This window comes from Sparus aurata, chromosome 21 (assembly GCF_900880675.1).
Source record: "Sparus aurata chromosome 21, fSpaAur1.1, whole genome shotgun sequence".
Taxonomy (NCBI): Eukaryota; Metazoa; Chordata; class Actinopteri; order Spariformes; family Sparidae; genus Sparus; species Sparus aurata.
The window spans coordinates 24,292,028-24,316,851 of record NC_044207.1 but is presented as its reverse complement, the minus strand read 5'-3'; the positions used below and the strand labels follow the sequence as shown (position 1 = coordinate 24,316,851).

The following is a 24,824-nucleotide window of genomic DNA, read 5'->3' as shown; positions in this document are numbered from 1 at the left end:
ACGATGCCATTTCAAATCATCTCCAAAAAATGGACTGAACACATTCATGACTCCTCTCCAAAAACAGGAATCACAGGGAGAAAAGGGACATCGGACAAAGCTACCCGGCTGGGATTGATAGAGACGGTGCGTACTGCGGGACGCCGCTTTTGTAACGCTGTTCTCCCACCAGTTTTATGTCAGCCATCACTGTGTAATAGCCGGTGTCATCAGCTTCTTTAGGATTTACGGGGATTTTAATTCTGGAGCCTGTTGCCACGAAATGTCAGACACGACAAAAAGGCGCAACAGCTAAAATCCCTCACGATGCCCAGATGTGAGTGAGGCGGCCGCGGGTTGGTGAGGGCAGGGTGTAAAATGAGACACGAAGCAAGAGAGCAAGATGTAATGGATATGAAACTGAGTTGCCAACAGAACTGGGCTGAATGCATCCTGAATCCAAATCAGATACCGGATGGAGCCAGCTGTCCGGCATTAAGGAGCCCTGCTGCTGCCTACAGACGTCCTTTGACTTTCGGGATAAAGATGTGAAGGATATGGCGGGGTTGTGGTGTTGGGGGTGGGGGGGACCTCCATTTAAATATGGGCCGGAGCCACTGGTGTATCAGAGAAATTTGGCCTCGGCGAGAATCCCAGGCCTGCCATGGAACTCCCAGCAAGCTCATTATTATTCCGGGAGAGATTCAGGTCGGGGATCGTCTAGACATTACTTAAACTGAAAAACTCTCTTTCTCACTTGTTCTGTCCCTCTCCTCCCTCCCCTCCTCCCCTGCTGTTTATCTTTTTCCTCCGTCTCACTCTGAAAGTCAATCACTTTCAAACAAGGCTCTGTTCTGTCCTTAACTTCCTCCAGAGAGGACATCGATGGTTAATGGCCAAAATCGAATCTCGAACACGTACTAATGGCTCCAATTGTCCCGGAGAAAAGAAAAAAAAACAGTGTTAGTTTCTCTCAGCATTTGTCATTCGACTCATTTCCTGGTCCTCTTTACTTCCTCTTTATACCTCCAGAGGGTAATTATCACTGTCGGAACACACACACGCATGCAGCCTTAATGTGCATGAACACTAATGTTTAAACAGTTAGTCAAATAATGAATTAGTAGATTGACAGAAAATGAATCACCGTCCCCTCATGGTGAAATACCATGGGGCCTTATGGTTGGATTGTTAATGGTGAGAGACAAATCTTTTTTAGATCCTGTTCAAATTGTGGCATGATTTAGACGTGAGATGTTCGTCGAATTAAAAGATCATTTTTCAGACCAATTAGGTAGCAGTTCGACGTCAAACTGTTGACTGTGAAATTAAAAAGCTAGGAAGACGACGCGCCCAACAGTCGTGTTAGTGACATCTCATTTAACACTCACCGGAGACTTAGAGGAGAGCCAGTCGCCTTTTGGCCAGACTTCTCCCTCACACTGGAAGAAACTGAATGTGGCAAGGTGACAGCCACATTGTAGTTGTTGACATACTGCATATTGTGCGATTGAAAGATTGTAGTTTACTGAGCGGCTTTAGGACAGAATAAATGGCACTTTGCTGACAGACTGCGACTTTCTTGCATTGCAAAATTATGTTTTGATTTCACAAACATCACGTGTGTGATTTATGGCAAAATGGCAAAATTCAAAAGACGGGATAGAAAAATAATCTGTCTCTCCCCAGTGACTAGCGTACATATTTATTTATTTTTAAATAAAGTCCCATGGGGCACACTGGAGGGCCTCTCCATTGGGAAAATGGTTTGGTTGCCTGTTAGCAGCTTCTCAAAAGACTCATCTAAAGACGTCATCTTTGGCTTTTTTAAGCCACTTTTTTGAAAATGGTGTGCCATGAATCAAGTCCAAGTCTAGTGTGGGATTTTGTTACAAATGTACGTTATTATTGCAATATACAATTTTACAACCAGTAATACATTTTAAGAATTATATATCTATAATCATTAAAAATCTTTTGAAAACTCTCCAGGGATCCCATTGAGGCATTGAGGCAATTGTTGGGTTTTTACATGCTCTATTACAGTGAGGCGAATAGCGATGTGTGGCATTGCCAGTGTGAAGGAGGATAACAGGAGGGGAAATGGTTTTGGATCAATTTAATTTCGGAACCTGTCTGGTTTAAATGTATGTGTAGCTGCTCCACAAAGTTTCAAATGAATTCTTGTATCATCTTGTTGATACATATTTCATCAGCAATACAGTTGTTTGCCAAATTGTATCTGGAATTGGTAGATGGAAATAAAACGTGTACAGAGTGATAAGATTACATGTGCTGTAGAGGCTATTTTGCACCGGTATGAATACAGGAGCACACTGAGCAATAAAGTGAAAACATTCTCTATGGGTCCGGACACAACAAACCAAGATTAAAGGACTAGTAGTGACGATAAGACCGACTGTTAATGTTATGCCAACTCACGTCGCCTGTGTCTGCACTAAAAAGCTGCCCTTGAACGCACCAGAAAAACTACAGCTGACGGCCAACTGGTTTGTACGTTATGCATCATTCAAAAAGGGAAACTGGAAGACTAACATTTCCATTTCCAATCAGTCTGATAAAAAAAAGTTTCAAATGCTTGTGTAGAGGCGGAGGCAAAAAGTAAGCAGAAACTGCAGTGAATAGGACAAATCATGGACACTACAGCGACAGGCTCAAGAGGCTTCGCATTGCTTTTTCTTGTGTGCTGATTTTCTTGGCTGAATAGGCAATCAGAGTGATTTCTCTCATCAACTGGCTCCACCTCTGATTCAAGGGCCCTCTAGTGTAAACATGGTAGGACACCTTCGTAAAAACCCAGGGACGTGGACGCTCACCAGTCGGGGCCACTAATACAGACTAGCTGCTGCCTCGGTGCATCCAATGCACACGCACATAATTCACCCAAGTTTTTGATTCAACACAGCAACAACTTCTTGTAAGGTTTTTCTTTTTTTTTTCGTTCTGGAGACAGAAAAAGACCAAGACGTGGGAGAGAGGGCAGAGAGGCTACTGACAAAAAAGCCCTTCTGTCATTTGTCTTCTGAAGAAAAATCCGAAGCTCTCGCTGACCTTACATATAGACTCTCTCCCTCGGGGCCTTCAGTGAAGGCTTTACTGCGACACATAATATTTATTCTTTGACGTGAATAAGATTCAGTAAGAAGCAGCAAAATTAGATAGATAGATAGATAGATAGATAGATAGATAGATAGATAGATAGATAGATAGATAGATAGATAGCAGAGAGAGACATGCAGAGACAGAGAGAGAGAACAGTGGTTACTGCTGTGCAGTAAACTAGGTCATATTGAGAAGTGTTATAAATAATGGAAGGGAGCTCTTCATTGTAGATGCTCAGCCCCCACGCACTTCATTGCTAAACACTCCACACAAGCATTATCACCCCGCTCACCCGTGGCTACATCGGCTCCACTTAATTGATCTACTGTAACAGTCAACCGATCTACCTAAAAAAAGGAAGAAAAAAAAAAAGTCTACCTGACACCTGCATGAAAAAGGCTTCTCAAAGTTGTGTCGCAACACAACTTCCTCCGAATCATCTGAGAGAAGATGAAGCTTGTCGCGTCGCCTCGCCTCGCTAACAAGACAAGCGCGGAAAAGAAGCCGGGAGAGGAAAAAGGGGGGGAAAAAAAAAAGGCGAGGGGAGCGTTGGAGACGTGGGAGGATATCCCTCAGTAATTATCTCCCTGGAGGGGGGCGAGGGAGAGAGCTGTGTGCGCATCTCTGCTCTCAGATGTTAGGAAGACCAAACAAGACAACAAGACAAGCAGCGGGGAAAAACTTTCTAGTTCGGCGAGGCGAAAGAGTTTAAGGGAGGACCTTGAAGAAGAAAGAGAGGGGAGCAAAAGGGAATAAGCAGAGGAGGAGGAGGAGGTAGGGGGACAAAAAAAAGATAAAGACCTGGACAAATAATAATAAAAGTAAATGTGAGCAAGTATGAGGAATGAAAGTGAAGGACTTATTTTATGGCTGTTATTGCACCGCGAGAGCTCTCGTAAAAGTGCGAATAAGGACTAGGAATGTTCCCCTTTACAGTGCTCGGGAAACACTTAACAAGTTCTCACACCATCCATCCCCAAATAATCCGCATCGCTGAATCAAACTGGTAAACATGTAAATCAGGGAGAGAAAGAGAGGCTACGTGTGCCTTCATCCACCGCCGTTCAGCCTCTTTATGAACGCTCTGTGGCTCTCCAAGGCTTATACATATATATATATATATATATATATATATATATATATATATATATATATATATATATATATATATATATATATATATATATATATATATAAGCCTCCCTGTGATCCGGCCTACCACCCACATTCTGCTTACCAATGCATGCTAATTTCCCATGGTTCCGACCTCCTCCGTATGACGCGAGAATGCCTTCTCCGTTTGGCCGCAATTAAAAATAGCCTTTTTCGATTGTCGCTGCAAAAACATCCCCCTCTCCCCGTGACGGAAAGGTCAAAAAACATGTCCCTCCTCCCATAAAAAACGATAGTTAAAATGATAAACCGGGGTCCGTGTTTGTCACTCGTATCGCTTTGTAGCTGCTAATAATGGTGGAGTCTGACACAAATGACCATTTCATTAAGGGGGTGGGTGTCTGAGGGTCGTGCAGAGTCCCTTAAACTTGGAATCGGTTTAATAAATTAAAAGACTTGCTGTCTGGGCACGATTACAACTTAATTAGATGCAGATAGGTGGGCGGAGGGTTATTATGAGCCTCATAGCAGGCCTGTGAATTGGGCGCTTGTTTATGAGCCTTTAGTTGTGAATGAATCCGTCTACCTGGGTGAGTCATAACAGCCTGCGCATTTACGGCACGTCCTCCTCTGAACTTGTGAGTGCTCATATATCTCAGGCAACCGAGTTCCTGCTCAAGTTCTACTACAACGGCAACTGAATCAACCCAACTTCTCTTTTTATTTTCATTCTGTGCGGCGTGTGTACAACCTTCATCTGGCCTGTTTTTTTTTTTTTAACGTTGCCTGCCTGTCCCCTGGCAGTCAAGCGTCTCCCCTTATCAATAAATGTAAGTTGCAATGTGACTAACCCTGGATTCACCCTGTCCTTCATGGATTTTATGAGTGTTTTGGGGGGGGGTGGAGAAAAAAGTTTGATGGGCAGTTTGTGAATTCCAGCAACCTGCCAGATATTTATCATCGCCGTCTGGCTGTGACACGACCCGCCGCAAAGTTCCCCCCACCAGCAGAGAGTTTTGTGTCTAACGCGTACCCTCCCGTCCTCTTCTTCCTCCTGCAACGCTATCTTCGACTGGATTAGGAAACCGTGAGACTGGAAGTTACATAACCACGTCAACTAGGGATATCTTCCTGTCTCCATATCTCTACCCCATTTTCTCTCACGCTGCAACTCATTTCCACAAACGTGCTCCAGAAAAAGAAATCTTCATCCTGGATGCAACAGCAACGACTTAATGCTTCCTCCGACTGACATCTGTGACTGTGTCCACCCCCGTTCGTGTATCTCGCTACCCACACCGGCATATATGCTCCTTGTACCTCACACTGCAAATAAAATATCCGTTCTCACAATATTTACTCCCCCACTGACTCTTGAGATGATTTTTTCTTTCTCTTACACCCAAAGGAGTATCTCTCCGCTAATGTGGTGAGATAATTCCTCTTGATTTAAAGCAAGTGCGAGACTCCTCGCTGTGTGACGATGCGGTTTAACGGCCATGGATTACTGAAAGAAAGATTTATATCAGAAACGAGATTGCATAATACAAAAATTGTGCTTTTGCAGTGTGTCTTTTCCATTATAGTGAGAATCCTGAATGGAAATCAGGATGAAAGTTTGAAACAAAGCGACATCATTCACATCAGAAGACAAAGAGATTCAGTGGAAATCCTGTTTTATGGCCGCCCGCTACATAACGAGCCTCCATTAGTAGCCCGTAAAAAAAAAAAAAAAAAAAAAGACGAAGAAAAAGAAGCAATTTTAAAAATGGCTGAGCATTGAACTTGATGTCAAATTAAATGTGAAACATGCGCGGTGCTGCTTCAACAACAAAGGGGGGGAATAAGTGCTGCAGAGCAACACAAAGGCAGATCTGAAGAGCCCTCGAACGGAGCGGAGATGAAAGGGTTTGGAAGGGCTGAGTCTTCGCTGCAGTGGGATATTAAAAGAGACAACAAACTGAACAAAACACAACACGTGTAAATGAGCACATACACATTGCGCTCACACACACAGACGCACACACACACACACGTGCGCGACCCAACAGTGTGACCGCTTCGTGGGGGGGTTGTACTGTAAATCTTACCGAGCTGTAGAGCATGCCCTCGCCATTCATGGCAATGTAGAAGCCACTCTTCACTCCCTGGATGGCCACCACTCTCAGACCCACAGGAATAAGATTAAACAGGGCTGCAGGGCAGACAGAGTAAGGGCGGGGGTGGGGTGGAGAGAGGGTCAGACAGACGGATCCAAAAGAGGCAGAGACAAAAGAGAGACATCAGACAGAAAGGACAGGATAGGACAATTGAGTTTTCACTTAACTCTTGTAGACACGACAGCCTGTGATCTCTGTTCTTTGGCTATCTGTCAGCAGTAAAGTGAGCACCGCAGGACACGGGCAATGGGAACACCGTCGCACGTCAGCGTGACGGTGAAGCATTAATGTTCGGGCAGAAATCGAAAAACTGTCCGGTGACAGATAAATGACACAATATGGACGACGAGGCATCCAGCGAGCATCGTCATTTGGTGCAAACAGTGAACGAGCTAGCTGAATACAAATAATATGACATTTTAGATCGTTTGTTATTTGCTAAGGCGATGAAATTAAACCTGAACGTAGCATGACATGATGTTGACTTACATTTATGTGACTTTTCCGTATGCAACAGCTTGGTCTGCACGGACATAATTGGTGTTATCGAGCAGATGCAGCGAGAGAAACTTGTTTCGAGTGTTGCAAATGTGCTTAAATGTACTTTTTTTCTCAAAGTCCCTAAAGTTTGGTTTCATATCAAAAGTAAGTCTCTCCTCCATTAAATATTCATGACTAAATAAGTAACTATGGAAGTTAAAAGCTCAGGAAACACTTTATACGGCACATGCTGATGCAGCAGACGGTAGCTCCTTTAAACTTTGGTACATCTTTGTTTTTAATCAGTTCTTTTTTTTTCGTCTTAATCGCCAAAATACGCGTTACCCGTGACAGTAACACATTTATTGGCATTGGGAAAAGATGTATGGACATAGGAATAGGAAATAAGGAAATAGGAAATCAGAGACGGTTGTGCCCACGTCTTTACAGAGACCTGTCTCCACCACAATGTGCCAAGTCGCTGACACAGCGGATGTGGACTCTGTGTTTACGTCATTGATGCTTGGTGGCCACGTAATCAAAGTTGATGCAAAACTGTTTCCGATATGTCAAAGTTTAAAGGTGAAGATGTCGACCGCATCAGCACCATCGGGTTGCTGCCATTTACATTCAACCCGTGTCACAGTTTGAGTTTGTGGCTCTCTTTTGGTTCTTTACCCCGCCTGCCTCCTCAGTGTCTTGTGTTTGGGTCCTCACCCCGGCGATGCCTTGATTCATTAAGACTCTTAACACTGATGAAAGCTAATCTGCTCTGTGTGGGTGTGGCTTGATAAGATTTGGTTGACAGCGGCTTTGGCAACATAAAACAAACCACCCCACAGCTCTCATCACATTTTTAATTCAATCATTACTGGTTTCTGTTTGATGTATGGGCGTTTGTGACATCAGCTTTTCCAACAGAGCCCCGCCCACTTTGAATCACACATCATGAGCGGTGAAAAAATAGAAATCTGTCATCGGAAACGTCCAAAACTGTCGTAACTTTGATGGAAAGCTGTGGGTTCATGTTGGACCCCATCAATCATAGTAAGATTCAAGATGACTGAGAATCTAAATTTATAGGGCCTTTAATGTCTAATAATCAAGCAGATAACACCACATTATTATTTTAGAAGAAATAAGTTACGTATTTCAGCTGAGTGGAACCAGAGGATAACCCAAATTGTGTAGTATGTTTTTATTTATCTATGTTCTTTCCCAGAGATGAATGTGTCACCTCAGAGGCATTACTGTATGAATTCTGTCAACAAGGAGTCTAATTTCATTCCACCGAGCGCTTCAGGAAAATGAATCAACGTTATCTCCGCGGGTAAGTTCTATTGAATCTGCGGATTGAACCGTGACTTTCGCAGGCTCCGGTTCGGTGAGGGTGTGAGGACACGCTTTCCGTCCCGCAGCCTGTATTGTCGGGGATGATTGTTCTGCAAGTGGCGATGGGGACTATCAGATAAGGCTGGCAGGGACGAGAGGAGACGTGCCAGCACGGTTCTGTCCTCCGAGCAGATTCAATTTCACTCAATAAATATCGACGTGCTGCTTTCGCCTGCCAATGCTTTAACTCTGCCCCTCGGGCCACTGGAACAGGTGATACACACTGACCACTCTGGCAGTTACAAATACCCTTCAGGGCCAGATGTGTAGGGGTGTGAAGGCGGAATGCGGGTCCATTAGCACCTTGAATTTTATTTTCTCTGGCTCCTCAATCTGTTTTGGATTCTCCCTCATAAATCTCTCGCTCTCGCTCTCTCTCTCTCTCGTCTCCCCGTCGATCTGTTCTCTCGCTCCCCTTTCCATTTGCCTTTCATGGCGGCTGCCTTTGTCGCTGCGATGACTGGCGATGTCTCTCAGAGGCGCCGTCCACAGTTCTGTCACGTATCACTAAAATCCAGGAGTGTTTCACCCCAGAGCACCTCCACCTATCAAAACATGTCCTGGCTTTTTTTTTCCTGAGCAGGCACTTGCAACAGGGCCCTCAAAAAGAAACTCACAATGGCTCGGGCTTGAAACGTGGGAGGAAAAGAGACACAAAATATGGTGCACCGGTGCACTATTTCGCCATAATTACATTCTGCCGTCCCCGCTCTCATTTGCCTGCCAAAATATTACGCAAGTGACACGAGCTGTCATTCAGCTACCTTCTAAATGTCCGGCTTTTCCATTTGCGGCTTCAGCAGTTGATGGACTCCATAATTACAGCTGCAAGCGACTGCTGTTAGAGCACCTGATGACTGCTCTGAAGGCGATTCCTCTCCCTTAATAACCTCGGCCCTATCTTTCGCAGAGAAAAAAGGGAGCACCGGGGCCGGTGCAGGGACAGAGCGCAGAGATTTCCAGGGATCTTCTCTCCTTGAAATGGATTCAAAAAACCCAATAAAGCAAAAATCCTTGAAAACGGTCAGTCTTCCAGTGGAGCAGTAATCGGCTACAAGCAAATCCCGCAGGTAGGCTAAAAAGAAGTGCGTTTGATGTCAGGGATACTGGCGCAGCAGGAAATAAACCCTGCAGGACAGGTTTAGAGAAAACATTGAGCCAAACTCCAATGCCAAGGGCACTTCTCCAAAATCCAGAGAGGAATGCAAATCCGACGATAGGAGAGCTGCTATAGTGTACAGCGCCCGCATGTTCGTATATGCAGCGTTTAATAATGTGTTTTGAAGAGCTCGAGCACTTGACATTCGTTACTTGGTCTTCAACTAATAAAAAAAGAAGCCTTTCTTCATGCCATCCATCAACCAGGAGCCTCAGAGAGCGATGGAGTGTGAACGCCTGATACCGCAGGTGTCTCATACCCTGCAATATCCTCCTCAGAGCCTTGGCGTGCGCAGGTAATTACTGCAGGCGATCAACTGACTACAATCAAATTAATAACTGCTCAAATTTGAACATGGGTGTTAATTAATTGAGCTGTGTTTCACAGCCCTTGCAGTTAGTTAAGCGCGGCTCTGGCAGCAGTCAGCCATGCTTCAAGCAGACTTCGTACTGCAGCGAGAATCTGTTCTGTTACGTCTCAGCTGCGGTTGCATGGACGATACCGCTTCAATTTTGATCCAACTATTTGCATTGACGGGTGATACACTGATCTTACGAGACATGTTTTTTGGTTTAATCGTTTCTTGTTTTATTTTGCTGGTCACAATTCTGTGTGTCAAGTTTTATTCTCCACTTCCTGTCTTTGTCTGCTTCTCGTCCTTCTCCCTACTCACCAGACTGTTTTTTTCCTTCACTCTGTTAGTTTGTCTGCTCTCCGTTCCTCACGTGTCCTCTGTGTTCCTGCTTCGGTCCCTGTGGCTTTCTGATTGTTTCCCTTTTGTCTGCCAGTAATATATTCAAAGTGAAAAGGCGGCACTTGATCATTTTTCATTGTGTTTTTTCTAACATAGGGTACCAGGGGGGTTACTGCACCCCTCCTGAGTCCACCAGTGTTTCTGTCCCTTCCAGAAACTCCTTCTCCTCATCTGATTTTACCGTGACCTGGGGCAAACATGCACAGACAGGCTATATTTAACCCAACCAGTGAGAGACAATCACAAAAGTTCACACCATCCCTCTTGATCCACCAGATTGTATCAGTCTCCTCCAAACAAGTCGTTTACAGGGAGGCATTTTGATTCCGACTGGGTTTTTATTCTGATTCTTATTGGAATTTTAGGGTTCAGTTGAGTCCGTGCCTCAGCACTTGTTGTCATTCAGCAGGGAAAAACAGCAAATCATAAAAAAAAGATGGGATTGAAATGCACTCTGGGCTCAGGTCGCACCTAGTATGCAGGAGGCATCGTGCGCCTCAATCCCGTCGGTTCCGCCGAACCTCCCCCTGAAAATAAATTACTGTATTCCATCTGCCGGAGGATGCTGCAGGTCAGAGGGTGGCGTGGTTCAAGGGTGGGGGTAATCTATTATTCTAATAATCTAGCCGAGCAATCAATAGCTCAGCGCGAGACCTGAATACCAAATCTGCTATACGTCCGTTTCTATCTCCTCTAATCACTCCCTCTCTGACTTTCGCTCTTTTCTGCCTCCATCTTTCTTCTCAAAAACATTTCGAATTCCTCCGGCTGCACCTCCTGCTCTCCCCTGCTCTCTCTCTCTGTATCTTCCCTCGGACAGTCTCTGAGCTCGAGGCGTCTCACATAGAGAATTATTCATTGGGTACAAACGGAGAAGGTGGTATTTTTAGTTTCCTTTGGCTGAATTATTCACTGCATTCCTCCATCCCGTAGACCAGCGGGACTGCTTAACAAGAGGATTACCTAGAGGTGGGGAAACCCTTCACATCCAACTAAAGCCTCATCAACCCCAAACCTCTTAAAACACAATGGAGGCTCCGGAATAACAGCAATGCGTTAAAAGGTGCACAGAGGAAACGCATTGTGTGGCTACTTGGGTTGTTTTTTTCCCCCTCTTGTTCGGTAATCCTTTTTTGTTCCGAGGACCCTTCATCGATGCCATAAGTAGCTCTCACTGAAGATCTATCCCCTCATAAAATATAAAGCGACGGGTGACAGGGAGAGACCGTTCTTTTCACCGCATGACTGCTACGGTCCAGCGGCTTTGGCTCGGGCTTTCTTCGAGATTGGCAGGATGTTTTAGAGAAGAAAGGTCATGATTGGTTTCCTGTCTGGCCTCGCTCCAGACTGGGAGTGTCGTCATTATCGCTTTGGCGACCATTCTCGGCTGACACATATCTCTTCTTTGATCCTTCGCTTCCCATAGGAAACTGTTACAAAGGCCAATATGTTTTAATATCAAAGACTCTCCACAGACACTTGCTGATTTCCCCCCTTCTGTTTCAGTTCCTGAGAGAGGGGAAGGGGTGTGGTAGCTTTAAGGGGAGTATACCCAGGAGACTATTTATCCACTGGTAGTCCACTATGGAAATTCGATTGCTGGTGAAATATCGCAGAGAAGCGGCTCAATGAGGGATCTTCGTGACAAGGAGCGGGGTTGTTTCTTTTTTCCAGGAAAGAATTTCTGCTGCGATAATCACGCGCGCTCCAGAGCTGAATCAATAAAAACAATGTGACACTTACAATCATGTAGTGTACACACTAGAAGTGCTTTACTCAGGGAGACCAGAGAAGGGATATTGCAAATTGCGGTGCTCCATAAATATTGTATTTACTTACCGTGAAAGGTATGCTTTTGAGAAGACCGGGTAGGAATTCATAAACCATCGGAGGAGCTTCTGACACATTTATGTCCCACAGTTATATCTCATGCATACTATTGCATAACCAGGAGAAAAGAGGCCATTCTGCCTTGTGGAATTTGGTGAATAGTTCCCTTTAGCACTGTAGGTTTTTTGTAGTGATAATCCAATTCAACGAGGGCATCTTAAACTAATTTCGGAGAGCTTTAGGCTGGCATCAGTTATATAAGAATTGAAAATGATTAAGCACAGCATATAAAATGTGGTAATATATTATATAAGCAAGTGACTCACTGCCATTAAATGTTTTATGCTGGAAGCTGTAGCTTCCATAATGTTCCACTCACTGTTGTCGCTGTTCTCGTCCTTGCTGCCGTCGATGGTTCCATCCGGCTGCATCTGCAGGTAGAAGCCCTGCTGGCTGAACAGTCTTGTCACGATGCCTTTCAGCTGCGGCTCTGAAACGCACACATACACACACATGCACACAACCGACACACACGCACATACACGTACATACAAACCGTGGACCAAACCACAGCCCCATCCCCACCAAGAATATGTCAGAGCAGCATTCTCATAACTGTGACAACAACACACCAAAGAGTGGATGCCTCAGCCTTCAGCTACGTGTCTGCACACTCACGGCTGATCTTATCAAGCTTAATTTAAAAATGCAGAAATGTCTTACGAACAAATGTTTCACAAACATAAAATGTACGGTGTTTCATCAATCAAGGCGACTGTGGAAGACGGAGTCTACCAGGCGAACAATGAGAGACTTTTCATCCTGTACATTTTTGTTTTTCCTGTCAGATATTTTAAAGCATTGAAAAGCAGTTTTTGAACTGCAAATAGGGCTGTGTGATATGACGTTACATGTGGTGAGACGACCAGGGCCGGATTAAGACGTCAGATTACTGGGCAGACTGTATTTATTCAGGGGCCTTTCTATACGCAGATTTTGATATTTGGTAAACGATCAAAATTACTTGAAAGCTGCATACTTTATCATTTATTTATTATGTATATATATATATATATATTTGGTATTCAAACCCAATTGGTTAATCATGTACATTTAAGAAAAGTAGAGCTAACATATGAAATATGCGTTGAAAAATGAGTACATAAATATATTAACATTGAAATAAAGATATTCTTGTATGTTTTAAGATATTTTTTTTGTATTTAAAAATGTATCTTAAAGATTATTCAAAGAAGAAAGTTCTTTTCTCTGGTCCTCTAATGGCAATAAGGCCATGTGCATGTCTACGCCTAGATCAGGAGACGTCAGAATTAACTTTGTCCATATAAACTATCCTCAAACAAATCACACATGTAATAGTTTTCATCATTTGGGCAACGCTTCGTGTTCTTCCATGTGGATACAGACAGGAAATTTGCATTAAGGCAACACAAAAAAAAAACACAGAAAAGGGAGAACGGGACACTGAAAGGCAAAATTCTGACCAGCCAAGACAAAAAAAAGGAGATTGTACCTCTTTTTTCTATTTACCTTTTGATATTTTTTCACTGAAAATTTGCAGAAAGGTTCTTAATAAAAAGAGAGAAATAATCAAATATGAGAAAAAAACCTTTTATTTGTCATGTATATATTCAGAATGTAGTAAGAAATGGTGTGTGTGGTCACTGAATTTACAGAATATGTTGTATATTGTAAAAATGAATATCCTATATCAGGATCTGGGTTTTTACTCTTGTTACACAGCCCTACTTGCAGAATTTAGACACCAAATTAATTCATAACTCAAAATTCGATCTCTAAAAATAGCAATTAAAAACTAAATTAAAATACTATGAATGTAAAAATAAAATTCCTCACTGTTCCTGTGGCACAATCCAGCCTCCGCAGTCGTCTGCTTACAAAAAAAAACAAAAAACTTGCAGCACTAGAACACTTCAGTCCAGCTGTTGGATATCAATACGACTGTGACAGACAGTTTGTAATGACTCATCTGTTGCGCCACATAATCCCCAAAATAGGGCAAACAGCTGCTTGACTGGAAGGCAACACCATGACAGAAAATCAATGAGAATGCTGTTACTTTCTCATTACGTCCAACTGCGTCTTAGCGCAGAGAAATGGCTGCTTTGTGCATAATTTGGAAAAACCCTTATAGAAATCACTCTATAATACACATTGACATGCCAACGGTTTCTTTATTTGGTATGAAGCAACTGTGCATTTTTTGGGGGTCAATAAGATTCCCTCTTTTGCAGGCAACAGGTTTACCTCCAGAGGATCCCAATCCTTTTTTTTTTTTTTTCTTGACCTCAAAGGGAAGCTGACCTAAAGTTTCAAGAGTTTTGAAACCGACCTCCAACTTTTCGGGGCTGTGACATCTGGTGCCCGGCCAGAGTGCTGCTCGGAGCGCTTGACACTTCGGGGAAAAAAAAGGGAGCAGGTGGGAAAACGGAGGATTAAGCTCGGGGGCAAAGAAAGCTTCAGGCAACGGCAGGGAAGAAAAAGAGATGTGTATGAAACTGTGTTTGTCTGAGAAGGGGGGCAGGGTTCAAGCAGTCTCCGAAGTCTGTCTTTGATTTTGTGTTCAAGAGGTGGCCAGAGTGGGACGACGTGGACAAGACTCGGGGTTGCGGATTCTGACAAGGAAAAAAGCTTTTGAGATGTCTGACAGTCATTCTTTAGAGCGCATCTATATGTCACTAATCCAGCCCTGCCTTCCTTTATGTTCACTGCGAATAATGAAACACTACTCCTCAGTGATGAGCTGAGATTTTTGAGACAAGCTCCGTTGGAATCAAACAAGCGACTCAGATGCCGGATCTTACTAATCCTTTGTTCGCTCCCTCTCTCTCTCTCTCTCTCTCTCTCTCTCTCTCTCGCTCTCTCTCTCGATTCTCACAAAAGAAAACAAATTATGCATTTTGTCACAATTGAATTGGCGCTCGCTCTCGTTTTAATGCCACTGAATAAACATTCGGGAGGTGGGGAGAAAAAAAAAATGCCTGCTTTGCAGAGCTCGATGTACGTGATCGGAGTGAAGGAACATGAGTGTGAGCCTGACTGTCCTCCAAGGTCATGACGAGACTCGGTGTCTCGGTGCGGTTCAGTGCGGTCCAACCGGGACGCGTGGATCACCCCGATATGATTCGTCGGAAAGAAACATTTTCAAACGTGTTATCAGGAGAGGAAAAAGAAAATATCCAAGTTTTTTAGCCGGATCTGTGTTCGACAGTAACAGCAGATGTTCAGTATTTACTCGAAGGCTGATCACTGAAATAATTACAAAGCTCTATTTACACTGTAGAGACGGCAAGAGAGCCCACAGAGAGACTAAACTGAGCGGTGACCCTCCCCAGCTGGAGTGAGTTCACCTCAACTGAACATCATCCTGGCCATCAGTCCCCCCCCCCCCAACTCACCTACCCACTGGGGTGGGGGGGGGGGGCCATCAATTCCTGGGACAGGGCCCCCCTCATCATCCATCACAGACAGGGTGAGGAGGAGAAGGTGTGTGTGTGTGTGTGTGTGTGTGTGAGTGTGTGTGGAAAGCACATGGGAGTGTACACATCCGTAAATCACATGTGATAACTACGCGTCCATAAATTAAGGCATCAACATGGGCCCCGAGCAGTCGCTGACGGCTCATCAGTTCCAATCATTTAGCGGAGTGTCGTGTTCGGCGTGTGTGGTTCCCTGTGTGTGCGCAACATGTGTATGTGCGTGAAACATGTCTTGGCTGTGGCTGCAAGCAGATCATCCTCTGTGTGTGTGTGTGTGTGTGTGTGTGTGTGTGTGGGTGTGTGTGTGTGTGTGTGTGTGAGGGCGATTAAAGAACGTCATAAATTTACTTCATACCAATACAGAAAAAAGACAAAAAACATTTAGGGTACGTCGACAAATGGCGTCATGACCATGAAATGGCGAAATGGTCACCTGCTCTGATCGGACACACCATATCCATATGTACACACCACTATGCAGTCAAGAGCCTCTACTGACACGTACACAAGAAGTTACTTGACACATATTTACAGACACAGAAAACACGGAGCGGGGAGTTAAAAGAGACTGATCCGACATTGACTGACAACGAGAATGAGGCAGGGAGAGAAAGAAAAATTTAAAAAACGAAAAATGAAGGAGAAGGCAGAGGAGGAGGAGGAGGAGGAGGAGCGACAAACGAACCGGATTCAGGAGAGCTTCAGCTTCAAGGAGGAAATCAAATAAATAAAAAAGTAAACGAAAACAACAACAAGGTACAAAATTAAGCTTAAAAAAAAAACCCAAGAGAAGCCACACAGAAGGAGGGGGTGAGAGAAGAGAGAGGAAGGAGTGGAAAGGAAATCAGCAAAGGGAGAGGGTCGTCGGCTGTCAGACAGGTGTTGAAGCCCCCCGCCCCCTGTATCTCCCTCCCCACCCGCTCTGTGCCCACCCCCCCCCTTCCCTTTCCTCCCCCCTCCCTGGCCGAGAAGGGGGAGTCGAAAACATGGGCGCGAGATGGGGTGGAGACGAGGAGAAGAAGAAGAAGAAGAAGAAGAAGAAAAACACAGCAACACACGGATGGAGGCTGAGCTACTGACCTAGCCTGCAGCCCTTATGGGACACCTGTGGAGGTTTCGAGGGTGCATCTTTACGAAGTTGGGGGCGGAGGGGGGGGGAGGATAGAAGGAAAAACAACAAGTTTCTTTTTAAACAGGCAGAATTCATAAATCCTCCAGCGTATCGGCTGTTTATATGCAAATATATATATATGAATATATATATATGATGGCATGAAATATAAGGATCATCAATTAGAGGAGATGCAGCATCTGTCCGTCTGGTGAGAGGAGTTACCTACCTGCCCAATTGGAGACCTGGCTGACTTACTGTCTGTCTGTCTGACTGTCTGTCTGTCTGTCTGTCTGTCTGCTTTTTTTCTTCCCAGATTGTTTGTCTGTCTGATGAGTGCTGCACGTCAACGGGGGGGGGGGGATTTAGTCTGGCTGCTGGCTGTCTGTCTGTCTCTCTCCATTGTCCTCCCTTCTCTCCCTTAAAAAATTCATGTCTGTCCGTCCCTGCCTCGTCCCTCATCAGCCTGCCTGAGAGGACCCGACTGTCGCCCGTCGCACGACAGATCTATCTGGATTCTGAGGTGACTTGCACCCCCTGGCTCTGTGCATAGACCCCCCCCCAGGGAGGATACCTCATGGAGTGTTGGTGGTGTTAGGCATTGGAGCCCGTGTCTATCAATACAGCCAGAGTAGCTCTTAATCACCCAAAGCTATACCTCCCTACACTGCAGTAAAGCTCCCCTCTCTCTCTCTGTCTCTCTCTCTCTCTCTCTCTCTCTCTGCAATAAACATTTACCATTAAAACATTTAATCTCAAAAGAGCCTTGGTGCACTGCAGTGCAACTCATCTCCCCCTCTGTACCCCCCAATCTGCAGCGATATTGAATAAGGCGATTCAAAGCTGTCCTTTTCTTTTTCTTTTTTCTTTTTTTTTTTTTTTGGTTATTTGAGTGTATTCAAGTTATGTGTGTGTGGTTGGAGGAAGAGGAGGAGGAGGAGGAGGAGGAGGGGAGGTGAAAAAATTAAGTGTGCAAAATCGAGATAAATGTTGTGCATGAGAGAAAAACCCTACTCAAGTCTTTCTAGTGGGATGCGAGTTATGTCAGAGGGGTTATTGATTATTCTGATCAGAGAGCTGTATCACAATAACTATAAAAGGTTTGGGGGGGGGGGGGGGGGGACGTCACAGCATATAGATCATTTCCCCATACATCCAGGTCTGCTCTCGTTAAGGGGGAGGAGGGGGAGGAGGAGGAGGAGGAGGATTGTGTCGTGCGGTGTGATCGACAGACAACAAGAGGGATCTAATGGAACAGGTGGATTTTTATTTTTTTTTCTTTCTGTTACGCACCGCGGAGAAAAATCTACCTTCTCCTCCGGTTCAGTCAGATTGGAGCCCCTGACTGCAGTATAATGCCTCTGCTGCTCCAAAGAGGGGCGGGGTGGGGGAAGTGGTGGAAGTGGTGGTGTGCGGAGGGGGGTTTAGGGGAGAACCGCTTCAATTACGCACACATAACACACATCAGTGAAGAGAGAGAGAGAGAGATTAAAAAAAAAAAAAAAAAAAGAAAAATCTACAGCACTGACCTGGTCGCCGCCGAACGGGTCTTTTCTTGCCGCTGCAGAAGCGGACTTTGCTGAAGACCCCCAAGAAATGCCTCTCGCACAGAGAGCGGGGGTCTTTGCTGGGGCTGGGGCGACGCTTCGAAGTCGAGACCCGGTCGCTGTTGGACTCCCTCGCCTGGCGTTTCTGCCGGATCAGGGAGCTGGCGATCGCGGCCATCTCCCCGAACCGAGTCTGTATTAAAAAAAACCGAGAGTCTAGTTCGGCAGAGGTCGGATGTTGGTGCAGCTTTTTTTCTTGGCGCAAAAAAAAAAAAAAAAAAAAAAAAGAAGAAGAAGAAGAAGAAAAAGGAGATCTAAAAAAAAAAAGAAAAAAAAAAGACGAGAGTTGATTGTGTGTTTCGTGGTCCACACACACTAAAACACGCACACACACGCACGCACGCGCGGGTTTTTTTTATTCAACCAAATGTCATCCTGATGAGAAACAAATCCTCCCGGGTCCCGGGCATCACTGCGCGGCGGGCAGCCTCCTCCGGCGGAGCACGGACGGACGGACGGACGGACCGGTGGCTGCGAGTTTGTGATGGCACTCGGGGATCTTCGAATCAACAGCAGCCGATCTTGATAGAAGACATAAATCTACGGGCTAGGCCACAGGGGCCGACACATCAGCCGCGGATACATGCAACAGTCTTGATGAGTTGATGCAGCTGCGTGTCATGGGAGAGCGTTCAGGTATTCCAGGTGAACGGCGGCGCGTCTGACGAGCACACGACTTCGTAATCCTCATCTGCCTCTCCAGCCTCCTTCCTGATCCTCGGGGCTGCCTTCTTTTTTTTTTTTTTTTTTCTGAGATAATCGCCTCAACCTGAATCCAGGTTGGAGAGAGGAACTTATTTACTCCATGCACATCGATGAATGAGACCGTCCGCTGGATGCTGGCTGCTGCTGCTGATCCAGGAGGCTGCGTGTGCGTGCGTGCATGCGTGTATGTATGCGTGTGTGTGTGTGTGTGTGTGTGTGCAGGAGTCTCTCCGGTTCTGTCGATGGCACCGAGAGAGAGAGAGAGGGAGAGAGAGAGAGAAAAGAGGAATCGGCAGCACAGAGAGGCTACTCTGCAAGGATGCTGCAGAGATAATTTTCAGGCTGCAGGGAGGAGAATCTTCGTCTGGGTAACGAAAAAAAAAAAAAGCAACAATTAGTTTGAGGGGGACGCGCGTCCGGAGTGCGTTCTGTTGTAGCGCACAAATAATAAAGTAGCCCGAGCGTCGTCTCCAAGAGCGTCCCGTCGGTGCGTTACACCGCCGACAGCGAGAGTGGACGGTCGCGGTCCATAGCCTCCTCTCTCTCTCTCCCTCTCCCTCTCTCTCTCTCTCCCTCTCTCTCTCACACACATCCCTCTCTCTCTCTCACCCCCTCTCTCCCTCGTCAACTCTTTTAACGCAATCATACGTGATTGAGGTTCGTATTAGGAATTCTCGGAGGGGCTGTGTGTAGGGAAAGGCGGACGATCTCCAGGAGGAAAAAGGTGTTAATATGAAATGTGTAAAGGGAATAGAAGGGGGGGGGGGGGGGGGGGGGAGGGGGGAAATGCTGGCTGGGTGTTTATGCAGGCTGGGGGGGGGGGGGGGTTTAGTCCCTTGGGCTAATGTGTCTGTCTAAAGAGGTGTGGTGATCTCACTGTTGGCAAAGTCTGGGACAGTCAACTCCCCCAGTGTGCATGAAAAAGATACATCTTAATCAGCTTTGGCTGATACTAAACAGCATCCTCATCCTCTCCGTAGCTTATACTTAAGGGACATAAGCGCCCATTTTATTTCACCGTCTCCACACATGCCATAAAGAACATATTACATCTGGCTAAAGGGATTACCTGCAACAGGTTCCCGCACGACCAAAACACCACTGGTGCACAACGCACGGATAAATGCGATTTAGGGTTTATGGAAAAATGAAATGCACGACCCCACGACACACCAAAACATTACAAATAACGCCCTCGACAAGCGGCACAATGGTGCTCTTAACAATCCATTGGGGAAAATCCTGTAACACCACAGCACAGAAAACTGCCCTTTAACACTCTGCAGGAGAGAGAGAGGACTGTCTTCTGCGCGTATCACATCTGGGGACAGATGCAAACCGTGTGAGTGCAATGCAGCTGCAGAAACCAAAGACTTTTGGGGAGAGGGGCCGTCGGTGGACACTCACATCAGCACATTTTGCAATGACAACCATGAACACCCATAAAGCTCCCATGAAGGCACCAGACTGCTTTATCACTGGATCACTTCTAATGTGGGTTTAGTTGCTATTTTACATTTTAATGGTTCTGGGTTTTTTTTATATTTAGAGATTTTTTACTGATGTGAATAATGGAAAAATTGATTTTGATTGGGCACATTTTTCGTTGCTGTCCAAGATCATTCATCAGAATCTCTGACCCCTGGCTTTCATTTTAAAAATCCCTATTTCGATGGTAAAAAAAAAAAATAAACAAAATCAGGGAATGACTGTAAACTTATTGTGAAGAACAAGTTATCAGAACAAATCAAATCAAAGTCCCTGAATGTGTCTTCTTCTTGCAGAACGCGTGTCTGCCAGCGTGTGCCTCTGGTTTTCCATGTGTTTCTATTGCATGGACTGGGGAGCACACACACACACACACACACACACACTGTGCGGAGGAAGGACACGTGAGTCTTCGGCTGCACAGAAAAACCTCTCTCTTCCCCCTGATGAAACAGCATGAAACATTTAAAGGGTTTTTTTTTTTCCAGGACCTGGTTTGACATCCCCTTCTCCAAACGGAGCCCGGAGACAGACGGAGAGAGAGACAGAGAGAGGGGGAGAGATTTTTTTTCTTCTCCTTCTTCTTCTTTTGACTGCCACTGTCTGTTCCCCCCCCCCCCTCTTACGTAAGGTTCGGATATAATGGATGTAAGTGTTGGATGTGAAGCAGTGGTACCCTAGTTAGCCCATTGTGTGTTTCTCCCTGTGTGTGTGTGTGTGTGAGAGAGAGAGAGAGAGGAACAGAGAAAGAGATGGATGGGGAGCCACAATGCTTTCCCACAGACAGACAGACAGACAGACAGACAAGACAAGACAAGACAGACAGACCAAAATAAAAGTTAGAAACTGAACGATTGCCCCTGAATCAAAACCCCTAATCCAGCTTTGTATTCCCATCGAGCTGCCTGCGAGCCGCACACACGAATATGTCACCGCAGCATAAAGAAATATCAATAACAACTCCAATACAACATTCATCATTCCAGCAGGGTATGCAGCAGATGTGATATACATTTCTCGGAAGAAAAAAAAAACCCATCAGCCAGTGGTTTGTGAGCTTTTCTCAGAAATGGGTGGGCCTTGCGGTGCGGAGACGTAGCACATATATCTTTGTCAAGGGGAGAAAAAAAAAAAGATAAAGTATTTCCTAATGAGGATCTGCTCGGCGTCCTCCCTCTACGGGAGACAATTGATGTTCACTTCATTTCCAGCTGAGATAACGTCCCCGAGCGATAAAAAAAATAAATAAATAAGAAGCAGAGCTGCTGTGAAATGCACTGCGGGCAACACATTTCAATCATGAGACTCTTCAATTAGGGAAAAAAAAAAAACGATTTGACTCTGGACACACAAGTAGAAACAGGCTGACGTCAGCGTTTGAGATGTGTTTTGGTCCTCAGTGTGAGCCACGTGTCAGACCACTGTGTGAAAATGGAGCATTTTTCATGTGTGTATTTATCAGTCGGTGCCAGATATTGGATTTCACAAGTCAAAGTATGAACCAAATCAAGTGAAGTATGTCGGAACAGCTGAATGAAATAAAACCAAAGACCTCAACATCCCTGTGGCCTCCGTCAGGTGCCACCACCACTATAGGAGCCAGTGTCAGGAGTCATTTCTTTGTACCTGCTGCCCCCTGGTGGAAAAATAGCAAACCACAGGTGTTCACACACAGAAAGAGAGACTAGTGGCTGTTTCCATTCCCTGAGCTTCATCCCTCTAAAGTGTCCTTGAGCTACCTCACAGATTTGTTGACTCACAATAGCTGGAACTAGTTTTCCGAGGTGTAACGTCTGAGAAAACCCGTCCTGCCAAGTCTGCAGGAGGACAAGGAGGAGGAGGAGGAGGAGGAGGAGAGAGACATGTGAGGATGAGCTGCGATGCTGTGGCTCACGATGCTCGTCGACACATGGACACTAACGCCAGCACAGATCACAGCTTATTGTCTGATTACAGTCGGGGTGATGTGCTGCACAAAGCCCGAGTTGTATGGATGAAGGAAAGAACAAAAGGGAAAGCAAAGTTTCAGCGACCAATCTTTCTGTAGTAGGGAGAAAAAAAAGCCACAAAAACCAGACAAAACACGAGCAGATAGATGACAACCAGCTGCTAATTGAGACAACTAACACCAATCAAGTCCGTCGTTTAAAACAAATCATGCTTGACGAGAATGCAAATGCCACCCCATCAGTCTACAAAGACATCAGGACCTGACTGATGACAGCCTTCCCTCAAAAGCAAAACCAGATGTTGTACAGGTGAGGCAGTCACAAAATACTTTAACTCGAGAAAAGCCAGGTGCAAGCTGTGGAGGCCCCCGGAGGGACCGCAGGTGCAAACATTTAAGCCAGCTCAGAAAGATCTTTTGCAGAAAATCCCCGGGTGGAGATTTTGGCATCCTGCCCTGATCCTATAGAGCAAAAAAACACTCTCTGCTTTACATGATCCTGTGTAAAGCAGGGCCAACATCCCCCCAGAGCCGTGAAACAATGCAGGCAGATTACCAGCTGAGGTTTTGGCCCCTTGTAACTGGAAATTGAAGCGTGTGTGTGTGTGTGTATGACCCCTCACACAGAATCAATGATGTGTAGCTGCTCACATGTGACAGAGTTCAAGTTCAAGATGAGTTCAAGTGTGTCTGCTTCAAATCCGGAAAAAGCATTATCATCATGAAGTTGTACCCAGAGGAAAATTTAACTGCTCAAAGCTTGCTCCTTTACGACTATGGAGCCGTAAAGGAGCTCAGTGAGAGTTCTCATTTCAGTCTCGTTGTAGTCTTTTTTTGGTCTCAAACATTTCTCATTTGTTTCTCCTAAAATTCCTTAGGAGCAATAGGTGAGACTTGAGACTTTACCGCTTAAACCTTGCTCCTTTCCAGCACTGGGGAGACATGCCGAAACTTCATTGAGAGCTCGATGAGATCTCCTTTGAAACTTACAGGGAGCCCAAGTTGAGATTTTCTGCACCTGTTTCTCAGGAGAAACAGTTGAGAAACAGGAGAAATCAGCCACAGCCTCACTTTGGTCTCACGCAGATCTCATAGTTGTCTAGGAGAAATTAATGAGACGCTACTGAGATCTCTTTTCCAATTTTCGTTTCCTCTGGGTAGCTTTGATGAGCAGAGGAACTCCTTCTTTTTTGGAGTTCTTGCAGGAGAGGATTCAACTTGCAAATGAGCTCGCAACAACTTGTAAAATATGCAACAACACTTCAAACGAAAAAACCCCCACATCGCATCTTCGTCTCAAACAGCTGTGCATCATCCGACGCTTGTGCGCGCATGTGTGTCAACACCTGTGAGCTGACTCAAAGAGGGTTCTGATTGAGGTCAAAAGGTTCCTCCAACAGTGAGCGGAGACTGCAGGATGAAGGGAACCTGGTGGCGCTTTTATATCCGAGTGCTACAGATCCCAGTGTGCGTGCTGCTTTTGGTCCAACCACCTCAGAGGAATCAACTGTGCTTAATGGAGTTTCTAATTGTCTGCCCTGAATTTGAGAGCCGGCACCGTAGCTCAAACTATACCGGAGATCCTGCAAGTGACGGTTGGGGGAGGAGGCGAGGAGGGGGGGGTGGAGGAGGAGAATGTTGCATTTGTCTCCCCCAGTAACACCAAAAAAAATAAAACAAAAACAGTATTTTGTCTCGCTCTGGAAATGCTGAGGGATGTTTTTTTAATGACTTTGGAGGTATGTTAGGAGTGAGCAACAGCAGCAATGCAGCGAATTGCTCAGACATGACTAGAGGACATGGCAGGCTTCTTAGGCTGCTTGCCAAAGACTGTTGAGTGCTGGTTGTCATTGTGACTTCACAGCAGTAGATGCAGCATGATATACAGTGGACACAAAGTAGAGCCTGATAATGCGCCTGGGTTTGCATTAAAGGTGCATTATGTGGAGAGAGAGAGAGAGAAACGTTCCGTGTCTGAACAAACCAAATAAACAAACCCTCTTTGTTTCCATGACTGAATAAACAAACTGACCTTAAAAGACGACGCAGCTTCATTCTGTTTTACTTTGTTTGTATGTGGCGGACCCTGCCACCTTTCTGGCTTCAAACAATGTTCTGGGGACCTTATTTTTATCTCTGAGTACGTCTAAAAAACAAATATTTCTGAGTTTGCACTACTGACTCCAAAACTACACAGTGCCCCTTTAGCTGGAGCTGAAGTGGAGTTTGGGGGGACTTCCAGGGGTCTCTGACAAGGCCAACCGAATAAGGAGAAGTTGCAGGATGCCAGGACTCATCACATGATATCCAATTGCAATCACCAAACTAAGAGTAGAGACACTTGTGTGATCAGTGTGGTGCTCACTGATCACACACATGCTCAAACATGAAAAGTTGCCCCCCCTGTGAGTACATCTGCTATGGCGCTGTCCGCGGTGCTGAGCCGCGGTGCTGC

The 24,824-nt window shown here is 45.4% G+C and overlaps 1 protein-coding gene across 5 annotated transcripts in view; it reads right to left on the bottom strand.

Annotated features, from left to right (window-relative positions):
* The window catches only part of fgf12a (fibroblast growth factor 12a), a 46,184-nt gene that overhangs the window by 9,377 nt on the left and 11,983 nt on the right, over window positions 1–24,824 (bottom strand). For 2 of the 5 annotated variants that reach the window (XM_030401698.1, XM_030401697.1), the window contains exons 2-3: window positions 12,369–12,479; window positions 6,306–6,409 (exon numbers count right to left, since the gene is read on the bottom strand). In XM_030401698.1, coding sequence (XP_030257558.1) covers window positions 6,306–6,409; window positions 12,369–12,479 — 215 coding nt within the window. Of the gene's footprint in view, window positions 1–6,305; window positions 6,410–12,368; window positions 12,480–16,590; window positions 16,639–18,150; window positions 18,461–24,824 lie in introns of those variants that run through there. The other 3 variants (XM_030401694.1, XM_030401696.1, XM_030401695.1) reach the window with 3 other exon arrangements.